The sequence below is a fragment of the Oryx dammah genome, unplaced genomic scaffold (assembly GCF_014754425.2).
Source record: "Oryx dammah isolate SB20612 unplaced genomic scaffold, SCBI_Odam_1.1 HiC_scaffold_20, whole genome shotgun sequence".
In the NCBI taxonomy this organism is placed as follows: Eukaryota; Metazoa; Chordata; class Mammalia; order Artiodactyla; family Bovidae; genus Oryx; species Oryx dammah.
Window position 1 is genome coordinate 49,486,165 of NW_024070204.1, and position 11,913 is coordinate 49,498,077.

At 40.3% G+C, this 11,913-nt stretch overlaps 1 protein-coding gene across 1 annotated transcript; it reads right to left on the reverse strand.

The window, feature by feature from the left end:
• Window positions 1–3,671: 3,671 nt before the first annotated feature.
• On the reverse strand, window positions 3,672–4,820 carry ACTBL2 (actin beta like 2). Its single transcript, XM_040262560.1, has one exon. The coding sequence runs from the start codon at window positions 4,818–4,820 to the stop codon at window positions 3,690–3,692; it is 1,131 nt and encodes a 376-aa protein (XP_040118494.1). The 3' UTR covers window positions 3,672–3,689.
• Window positions 4,821–11,913: the final 7,093 nt, after the last annotated feature.

Consider the following 11,913-nt stretch of genomic DNA (forward strand, 5'->3'; position numbering starts at 1 on the left):
GACATTAGGAAAATCCTGGATGGTTCAAAGGTGGACAAATACTGTCCCCATCTCTGTCCTCCAGGTGCTCAATGTTGGGTGTGGGTGGGAGAGTGTGGACTCATGTTATAGGTGCGATGCTGCTGCTGCTGCTGCTGCTGCTAAGTCGCTTCAGTCGTGTCCAACTCTGTGTGACCCCACAGACAGCAGCCCACCAGGCTCCCCCGTCCCTGGGATTCTCCAGGCAAGAACACTGGAGTGGGTTGCCATTTCCTTCTCCAATGATAGCGATGATACTATATGCATGCAAATGATACAGCGGGAGCACAAGGGAGGAATTTACCACTTTTCCTTGGAAAAGGAGGAAGGAAGGCTAGAAAAGACTCTGAGCTGAGCCTTAAATGTTACTTTATTACAATTTCTGGCAGGTCCCAATGGAGGCCTTCAAAATAAGAATTAACCACCTACCAACCCTAATAAATAGTGATCATAATGGTGCCTGAACCATCTAAGAGAAGTTTTTATGTTCTGTACAACTTGTGTGTCCCTTAAGAGTTAACTCAGTGACTCCATCTATTCTTTGGAGGTGATCTCCTTCTATGATCACCCAGACTTAAACTGTCCTTATTAGAATTATCACAGGCCATAGACCATGTCTAGTCTATCAACCATCATTAGATCATGCTGCTTTCCACTCTACGTAGTTTCCCTCATCACTGGACTGTAAATTCCCTAATGTCCTTGAAATACTTGCCTAGTAAATGTTAGCATCTGTTGTTTGTTGTTCACTCCCTAAGGTGTGTCTGGCTCTTTGCAACCCCATGGGATTTACAGCTCCAAAATGAGTGAATCAATGTGGTAAGGCTCTTGACATGTCACAAGATTACTCTTTTGATTATCTGGAAAATGTAATACTTAGTTCTAGCCTCTTCTCCATAACAGAACTGTGAATGTAAGGCTCAATCCGTGGTCTAGCATTACTTTATCTTACTGTTTAAAAAAAAAAAAAAATTTGAAAGTTAGGGAAGAAGTGTAGGTATTGGCTTTGCATCATGTGCACTTTCAGAAGAATATTACCTGTGGTCAGGAAATAACAGTTTTAAGGAGGCTGAGGTGCAACCCCAGTCCTAGATTGCTGCTCAGCATGGTTCATCAGGAAAGGGTGGGAACCACTTACAATGGTGTGAAATTCATCTGTGAAGCCCCTCTCAGTGCTGTGCCATCTGGTGAACAACTGGTGAATAACAAGCCAATTACATTACCTGAAAAGATGACATTGATTCTAAAATTTAAAGTTGTGAGTATTTCCTCATTGAATTCATCCATCAGTCAGTCAGTGTTGATGAATGGAATATCCAAAGACCTCAGGCTTAAATTTATTTGCATTATGGAATTCATATCTTCAGCTAATGAGCCAGAGCTCAATAGTTCTCTCTCTGAGAGGTATACTTTACGTGTCCTAGAAATTTACTGTGAACAGGGAGATATGTTTTTTCCATTAATTGAGAATGTAGGTCAATGTTTTTGAGAACCACTCTGCAAATGGGAAGTGTTGCAGTGTATAAATTCAAGCTATTATTATTATTGCTATTAACTCTGCCTACTAATTACCTGAAGACCAGTTCATCCACTAAAACTTAACTTTTTAATGCAGACTGCAAGGAATTTATAACCTTATCTACTAGCCCTTTTCCTTTTTTTAAAATTTTAATTTCCTTTTAATGTCTACATGGTCAAATGTATGAGGTATAAAATTATATGAATGAATAGGTTACACGTATAAAAAGTGATCCTCTCTGTATGGAGAGAGTAACATGGAAACTTACATTACCATATGTAAAATAGATAGCCAATGGGAATTTTCTGTATGATTCAAGGAACCCAAACAGGGGCTCTGTGACAATCTAGAGGGGTGGGATGGGGAGGGAGATGGGAGGGAGGTTCAGAGGGAGGGGATGTACGTATACCTATGGCTGATTCATGTTGATATTTGGCAGAAAATAACAAAATTCTGGAAAGCAATTATCCTTCCATTCAAAAAATAAATAAATAAATAAAAAAGTGATCCTCTCTGGATCATCCTACATTTCTTTGGGAAGAATGAGGAGAAAAAAACAGGAAATGTAGGTGTGAATTAATTTTCATTTATTTAAACTTAAAGAAGAAAGGAAACTCAATTCTTCTAAACTAAAGTGGCTTTGGAGGTTAATTTTGGTTAAATGAATTAAAAAGTATTTTCAGATTAAAGGAAATAAGCAACAGTCAAATTCTCTGAAAATTTTTAAGGGAAAGAAAGCTTAAAGACTCCAATTTAGACATTTAAATCACAAGTATAAGCTTCCCAAACCAAAGGAAAAGAGAAGAAAATTCCTTTTTCTTGAGACTGTGATAATGGCTTAATAAGCAACTCCCCTCAAAATTCTAAAATTTCAGAGAAAAACCCTGAAAAATACAAATATTTCTGATATTCACTTAATGAGAAGTCATAGAATAGATTGCAATAAATGTGCTAGAATTTAAAATTGGTTGAAAATCACCACTGAATTCCTTAAAAATGTTTAGAGAACATAGGAAGATACACAGATGCTTTGTAAGATGTTGATATCTTAGAGACACTTCACATAAAGAGATATTGCCTGTTACTGGAGATAAAAAAATAGAATCATTCTAAAATCTTCCAATAATAAAATTGAAATTATTATACTGGTATTAGAATTTGTATTTTACAAAAATGCTGCAGATATGTTTTTCCACAGTGAAATCCTTGATAAGAGAAATATTCAAAATCATGACCTATAGAAATAACTCGACATGCTATTATGCTAAGCAATGGAAATAAAATTATTTTTGTCAAACTGTAGCATAATGATGTTAATTAATTTGATATTACAATTTTTCTCTCTATTTTAAAAGTTAGGCCTTGTCTGTAACAGTTTTGCTGTTTTACAAGTATAATGAAGTTTGATAAGTCAGATATTAGAATACACATTTGATCAGCAGAACTCTACTCTGAGCTAAAAGTTCAGTTGATTTATAAACTTTATAAATATTAATGGAATGCTACTGTTCCATTATGCTTATTTAATAAGGGAAACAAAATAAGGAGTTACCAAAATGGTGACTGTTGGGGAATTAAGAAATTCACATTAGCTGTTCAGACAGCCAGATTTATCAGTATATTTTAAGATAGATTATTCTATTTCCTCAGTGCTTATAAATATATGAATATCATTGACCCATATAATTTACTATCTCTATACAAAGAAGCAAAACAAAACCAAAATTCTAACTAATAAGGCATGTTTGCTAAATACATACACATTTTTTTTACAGGTTGTACAGCTTGCTATTGTTAAATATTTAAAGCAAGAACTAGTATTTAAAGATTGAAAATTCTAGTTATCTGTTCTGGAAGGACATTTCTCACTTTACTCCTTGTCATTTATTTTCATTTAAGCAAGTCTATATTTCTTTGACCCCTAATGGTAAAGAAAATAGAATAGACTATCAGAATTATCCAGAAGTTGATAGAGGTCAAATATTGTTAGCTGGGCGGGAGCCCACAATGCTTGGATGGAGATGAGTTTGCTAGTTAACACACTAGCAAGAATGGAAATTTACCTTGACTCAATTGGAAGCGGATAAAAACAGTACTATCGCCATGATCTAGAACTTGGGGACAATGCCAACGCATTAGCATGGAAGCCCAGTCAGAAACACTTCCTGTGGACGATGGGAGGACCAGCCTCATCGTACTCCTGCTTACTGATCCACATTTGCTGGAACGTGGACAGGCTGGCCAGAATGGAGCCCCCAATCCAAACGGAATACTTCCGCTCTGGGGGAGCGATGATCTTGATTTTCATGGTGCTGGGTGCCAGGGCTACAATTTCCTTCTGCATCCGGTCAGCAATGCCAGGGTACATAGTGCTGCCTCCGGACAGCACGGTGTTGGCATACAGATCCTTGCGAATATCCACATCGCACTTCATAATAGAGTTGAAGGTTGTCTCGTGGATTCCACTGGACTCAATGCCCAGAAGGGAAGGCTGGAAAATGGCTTCTGGACATCGAAAGCGCTCACTCCCAATGGTGATCACCTGCCCGTCGGGAAGCTCGTAGCTTCTCTCCAGGAAGGAGGATGCTGCAGTGCTGACCATCTCTTGCTCAAAGTCTAGGGCCACATAACACAGCTTCTCTTTGATGTCACGAACAATCTCCCGCTCAGCCGTGGTGGTGAAGCTGTAGCCTCGTTCTGTCAGGATCTTCATGAGGTAATCAGTCAGGTCTCTGCCGGCCAGGTCCAGACGTAGAATGGCATGAGGCAGGGCATAGCCTTCATAGATGGGCACAGTGTGAGTGACCCCATCCCCAGAATCCATCACGATGCCGGTGGTCCGGCCTGAGGCATAGAGGGACAGCACGGCCTGGATGGCCACGTACATGGCAGGTGTGTTGAAAGCCTCGAACATGATCTGAGTCATCTTCTCCCGGTTGATCTTGGGGTTGAGGGGTGCCTCAGTGAGGAGGATGGGGTGCTCATCTGGAGCCACGCGGAGCTCGTTGTAGAAGGTGTGGTGCCAGATCTTCTCCATGTCATCCCAGTTGGTGACCACTCCGTGCTCAATGGGGTACTTCAGGGTCAGGATGCCTCTCTTGCTCTGGGCCTCATCCCCCACATAGCAGTCCTTCTGGCCCATGCCTACCATGACCCCCTGGTGCCGGGGACGCCCCACCATGGAAGGGAACACAGCCCTGGGGGCATCGTCACCACCAAAGCCTGCCTTGCACATCCCCGACCCATTATCCACCACCAAGGCAGACAGCTCATCATCACTCATGGTCCTGTCCAGAATCTTCCAGATGGGTCAACAGAAGTTAAATACAAAGACCAGACTCTGGTGTACGAGAGAGAACGAAGAGGCTGACAACTCTTCAGAGCTGCCTGCAGAGAGGGGAGCCTGTGCTGTGATGATAGGTATTTAAAGGTACACACTGGCGCCTCCCATGTCCTACCCCACCAGTTCTCAGCATTTCTGGGTGGGGTTGCCTTTGAGGTATTAATAATTATGATGATACAAATCATTAGTAGACCTTCCTTTATAAGGGGAAAATTGGCTACCAAGTGGCTGAATCTCAGGTTACTGTAATTAGGCAGCCCACACAGGGCTGTCAGTTTGCTTTGGTACAGTGTCTGGGTAGCTATGATGATGCAATGGGGTGTATGAATGCAAGATGAAAGAAAGCTGGAGTGAGGTATGGGTACCAATGCCGAAAGGGGCTGTTCCTCCCTAGTCTGCCCTCTGGGTCCATTTTCTAAACCCTAGATTTAATTTTCCGTTCTTAATACACTGTTCTTATGAATTTGACTCTGAAAACTTAACTTTTTCAAGATTTTATTCTCCATTAGATTCCAAACCCCAAAGGATATTATCATGATATAAACTGTTTTAATGAATAAAAATAATGAATGACCAAGAGAGGGCTCACAGCTGTACTTATTATGCATTTGTGTCATGTAAAAATTTAGAGATATTTAAGAGACTTCTAGTGCATTAGTGATCAAGTAAAATCAATAAACTATTACAGATTTTCTTTCCTGATATAAATTCTAATAACCAAATTTCATTAAGCACCATGCTTACTAGACATTGTTCATAGAACTAGGTTTTTGGGTTCATGTTGATTGCGTAGGGGCTGAATGTTCAGCCATCTTGCATGATTTATTAGATAAAATGCAGATTATAAAGTATTTATGTGTAATAATTCTTGTTTTATAACAATGAGCAAAGTTTAGCAATAAGAAAATTTTAAGTAATATTTGAATTGATCTTTAAAACATTTTGATCTTTAAGATTCATATTATGATATCAACCATCTCTGTAATTGTGAAAATGTATCCAATTGAAATAGTATTAGCTTTACTTCAGTTTTAGGATGTATTAAGCCCTGATCATATCACAGGAAGTTTGTCTGCATTTTATTTTTAATATAGAAATATAGATAACCTGGTAATGTATGTATCATGATAAAACAGAGGATACTGGTAACATCTTACAAGGAACCAACAATTAAGGGAGTTCATTAGTTTGTTCCTTTATGTATTAGGTAAATAGGCTATTTAGGAAGTCGAGAGATAACTGGAGTAACAGGCAATTTTGGTCTTAAGAGTACAAGATGAAGAAGACAAAGGCTAACAGAGTTTTGTCAAGAGAACACTCTGGTAATAGGAAACACCCTTTTCCAAAAACACAAAAGACGACTCTACACATGGACATCACCAAATGGTCAATACCAAAATCAGATTGATTACATTCTTTGAAGCTGAAGATGGAGAAGCCCTACACTGTTAGCAAAAACAAGACCTAGAGCTGACTGGAGCTCAGATCATCAGCTCTTTATTGAAAAATTCAGGCTTAAATTGAAGAAAGTAGAGAAAACCATTAGGCCATTCAGGTATGACCTAAATCACATCCCTTATGATTACACAGTAGAGGTGACAGATTCAAGGGATTAGATCTGGTAGAGAGAGAGCTTGAAGAACTATGGACAGAAGTTTGCACGTTGTACAGGAGGCAGCGAACAAAACTATTCCAAAGAAAAAGAAATGTAAGAAAGCAAAATGGTTGTCTGAGGAGGCTTTATTTACAAATAGCTAGGAAAGAAGGGAAGTGAAAAGCAAGGGATAAAGGGAAAGATATACCCGACTGAATACAGAGTTTCAGAGGATAGCAAGGAGAGACAAGAAGCCCTTTTTAAATGAACAGTGCCAATAAATAGAGGAAAATAGTAAAATGGAAAAGACTAGAGACATCTTCAAGAGAAATGAGAGATCAAGGGAAAATTTCACACACAGACGGGTACAATAAAGGACAGAAAAGGTAAGGACCTAACAGAAGCAAAAGAGATTAAGAAGAGGTGGCAAGAATACACAGAATAACTATACAAAAAAGGTCTTAATGACCCAGATAACCACGATATTGTGGTCACTCACCTAGAGCCAGACATCCTGGAGGGTGCCTTAGGAAGTATTGATATGAACAAAGATATTGGAGGTGATGGATTCCAGCTGAGCTATTTCAAATCCTAAAAGATAATGCTGTGAAAGTGCTACACTCAATACGTCACCAAATTTGGAAAACTCAGCAATGGCCACAGGACTGGAAAAGGTCAGTTTTCATTCCAATCCCAAATAAGGGCAATGCCAAAGAGTATTCAAACTACTGCACAACTGTGCTCATTTCACATGCTATGAAGGTTATACTCAGAATCCTTCAAGCTAGGCTTCAGTAGTACATGAACCGAGAACTTTCCATATGAACAGGCTGGATTTAGAAAAGGCAGAGGAACCAGAGATCAAATTGCCAACATTCGTTGGATCATAGAGAAAGCAAGGGAATTCCAGGAAAACATCTACTTTTGCTTTATTGACTACATGAAAGCCTTTGTGTGTATCACAACAAACTGTGGAAAATTCTTAAAGAGATGAGGATACCAGACCACCTTACCTGTCTCCTGAGAAAATCATATACAGGTCAAGAAGCAACTGTATGTAGGTTAAGAAGGCATGAAATTAAAAGACGCTTGCTCCTTGGAAGAAAAGCTATGACAAACTTAGTGTATTAAAAAGCAGAGACAGGAAAGCCTGGTGTGCTTCGGTCCACGGGGTTGAAAAGAGACACAACTGATAAACTGAACAATAACAACATAAAGCCAGATTTAGAGCTGGACATGGAACAATGGGCTGGTTCCAAATTGGGAAAGGAGTACGACAAAGCTGTATATTGTCACCCTGTTTATTTAACTTATATGCAGAGTACATCATGTGAAATACCAGGCTGGATGAATTGCAAGCTGGAATTAAGATTGCCAGAAGAAATATCAACAACCTCAGATATGCAGATGATGCCACTCTGATGGCAGAAAGTAAAGAGGAACTAAAGAACCTCTTGATGAAGGTGAAAGAAGAGAGTGAAAAAGCTGGCTTGAAACTCAACATTCAAAAAACATTCATGGCATCTGGTCCCATCACTTCATGGCAAATAGAAAGGGAAAAATTGAAAGCAGTGGCAGATTTTGTTTTCTTGTGCTCCAAAATCAGCTGATGTTGACTGCAGCCATGAAATTAAAAGATGCTTGCTCCTTGGAAGGAAAACTTTGACAAACATAGACAGCATCTTAAAGAGCAAAGACATCACTTTGCTGACAAAGGTCCATCTAATCAAAGCTATGATTTTTCCAGTAGCCGTGTATGGATGTGAGTTTTGGACCATAAAGAAGGCTGAATGCCAAAGAATTGATGCTTTCAAACTGTCCTGCTAGAGAAGACTCTTGAGAGCCCCTTGGACAGCAAGGAGATCAAATCAGTCAATCCTAAAGGAAATCAACCGTGAATATTCATTGGAAGGACTGATGTTGAAGCTGAAGCTCCAATGCTTTGGCTACCTGATGTGAAGAGCTGACTCATCAGAAAAGACCCTGATGCTGGGAAAGATTGAAGGCAAAAGGAGAAGGGTCGGCAGAGGTTGAGATGGTTAGATAGCATCATCAACTTGTTGGACACGAATTTGAGCAAACTCTGTGAAATAGTGAAGGTCAGGGAAGCCTGGCATGCTGCAGTCCATGGGGTTATTATGAGTCAGACGCAAATGAGTGAGTGAACAACAGCAACAGCAAAGCGGGATATAATCTCCTCTGTCAACTCTTCTAAAGCAAATTTTTCATGCCCATATCTAAGTTATCTAAAACCTTCCTTTAGGTTAATTAATTAATTAATCAACCCAATAATGGCCACTTTGTAAGAGGTAGCAGAAGCCCAGTATCCTGGACAGATGTGTACCCTCTAGTTCAAGGCCAGAATCAGGCAGTGTCCTTGCCCATGCGCTTCCTAGAGGGTCATGGTAACACGAAGTTATGAGTGTCCAATCCTCTTTTTTGTCTACAACTTGATATAGAATTGTTTTTTCCTCTGGGTTTTTCCAGTGCTTTCCTCTATAATGTGACTTTGAAACTTTCCTTTCTAACTAGTCATGGAAAAATGTGTGCTTCACTACAAAGTCCATAGCTTTGCTTCTTTTCCCCCAACTAGGACTATCTTTTCCCTTAAGTTTTTTTTTTCTTTTGTATCTGCAAATCCAGTTCCTCCTTCAACAGAATTAAAGAATTCACCTTTAAACCTTCACGCTGAATGGTATTGTGTACTTCTGTTTCATGTAGCGCAATCAAGCTTTTGATTAAAACTATTTTATTGCTGTAGGATGGTGCTTCTGGGAATGTTTTTTTTCTTATTTAGACCTGTAACAAACTGCATGTACACCTTACAATACTGAAACAAAACAAAATATTGCATTTATCACTGGTTCCTATTTATGAATCTCTTCCAGAATATAAAACAAAGTCATGTCAGTGTAGGAGCCCAGGAGGCTCCCAAGAACAACCTTAGATTCTAGATTTACTAAAGCACTCTCCTAGAATTGCCTTTGAACTGAGAGCTGGCTGGTAATGAATCCACACCGCAGAATTGTCTTGAGACTGAGGCTGATGTGTGCTTTTGCTAGAAGACCTTCTAGCCTCTTGGTGTCCCAAGAGAAATTTTCATCAATTATATATTCTTAAAATAAGATTGAGTTCTTTTAATTAACCCTCCAATAATACCAGAGGGACATATCATAATTAGACAGTCATATAAAAATAGCATCTGTTGGACTGGTTACATTAAAAAAAAATAGAATTTGTATGAGTGAAACATAGGAAGATGGGTTTACAAAAGATGGGCTCTAGGGTTCTCTAGTTCCTGAAGGTAATAGATTTTATAATTGACTGGAATTTGCAGATATTTAGTTGTGTGTGCTAAGCAGCTCAGTCGTGTCCGACTCTGTGCGACCCTATGAAGTCTAGCCTGCTAGGCTTCTCTGGCCATGGGATTCTCCAGGCAAGAATATTGGAGTGGTTGATATGTCCTCCTCCAGGGGATCTTCCTACCCCAGGGATCAAAGTGAATGTGAAGTCTCTGTCGTGTTCGGCTCTTTGCGACCGCTTGGACTATAGCCTACCAGGCTCCTCCGTCCATGGGATTTTCCAGGCAAGAGTACTGGAGTGGGGTGCCATTCCTTCTCCAGGGATCTTCCCGCCCCAGGGATCATAGTGAACGTGAAGTCGCTCTCTCATGTCCGGCTCTTTGCGACCGTATGGACTGTAGCCTACCAGGCTCCTCCGTCCATGGGACTCTCCAGGCAAGAGTACTGGAGTGGGCTGCCGTTTCCTTCTCCACCCAGGGATCAAACCTGCATCTTTTGGATCTCTTGCCTTGGCAGCCAGATTCTTTACCACTAGCACCGCCTGGGAAACCCATTGAGTTACCTAAATCTAAAACTATTGGGGTCTTTAAGATTAACTTTTAGAAGCCCAGAATGTCATATTCTTTCACGTTTGGCTTAGTTTGACTCACACAGCTATAAAACCCTCAGGAAGGTATAGGTATGGGCATGACATGTAAAGACAGTCAACTGAGGTCACTTGAAGCATTGCCATGCCTCCCATCATCTTGCCTTTTCCATGTAACCTTCAGTTGATTTAATCTACAAACACTTATTAAACATCTCCCATGTGCTGGGCTCTGGTGATGTACCCATGAATAAAACACAGCCCTTATTTTTAAGGGGTTAACTGCCTGATGGGTGAAAATCCTCTCTTATCAGGCTGACTTATGGTCACTCTGCACTGATGCAGGAGCAGCCAGCTTGTGTCCTGATTGGCACTGCCTGGGCTGCACTGGTTCTTGTGACTTATTTTGAATATCATTCCCCAGTACACAGATAACCGTGGTTGATTTATAGGGAGAAGGAGCTTGGGGTGATAGAACAAGGAGGGAGAAGGCCTTGAACCTGGGGTGAGGGGAAGAAGAAGACCCCTATGCTGAGTCTCAGAGGAAGAGCAGGAGGCTGCTGGCCCATGCAGGGAATGTTGCATGTATGAACTTGGAAAAAAATCAGAGAATCAATAGTGATTTGGAATTAGGTATCTATAGAAATGTCAGCAAGGGTTTGGAACACGAATATGGATCCCAGTAGTAGGGGTGACAGAGGGAGGGGAACTCTAGAACTGGAGGTAACCTCCCCTCTGTGCACAGATGATCAGACCAGGGGCCTCTCGGCCATGTGCACATGGAGGCCTGTCTCAGTGATTATCTCCTAACCCCAGACTCTCATCTCTAAACCAAACCGCTTGAGATTGAAAGTTTGAATGAGGCCCCTTTCTGCTGCCACCCTAGGGACCCAATTTGAAATTCGAAGCCAGCTACCGTGTTCCCTGCTCAAATACATGGATGAGTAGGTAGTGCGATTTTTTTTCATTACATTTGCTGATTTATTCATTGATAGATATAGTTGACCACTTTTTAAGTTAAAAACTCTTTTATACTTAAATACTGTCCAGTATTTATATTTCATATTGATAAAATGGCTTAATCATATATTGGGAAGTATAATTGTTCACTCAAGAGAAGTCTAACTTTATGGTTTAGTAATTTCTTGTGATAAATTCATGAAAAGCATTTACTGATAAAAAGCTTATAATGATTTACTGTTTATTTGTTTTAATAAATAGAATTTTGTAGAAACATGGGAAAAATTTACAAAATACAACAAGCACTCCCCCAGATAAAACCCCACTCACCTGTTTTTAAGTGAGGTGTGGGCAAGAGGGAGGAAGAGGTGCTGTTGGTGAGGTGTCACCTGGCTAGTTCCGGGAGGCACTTGGAAGGATAATTGGGGCACAAAATCGTTTTAGTGGCACAGTGACCACAGCTCCCAGCCCCCGGCCTGTGCTGGCCTATTTTTCTGTGAGCAAGACCAGCATTCACTCCTCAGGCTGACAGGGCTTCCCTTGTGATATTTAACAGGATTAGAAATGAATTTTATGACAGTTTTTCTTAAC

Bases quoted from the DNA above. Each gene is read 5' to 3' on its own strand.
- ACTBL2 (XM_040262560.1), bottom strand. From the start codon at position 4,820: ATGAGTGATGATGAGCTGTCTGCCTTGGTGGTGGATAATGGGTCGGGG.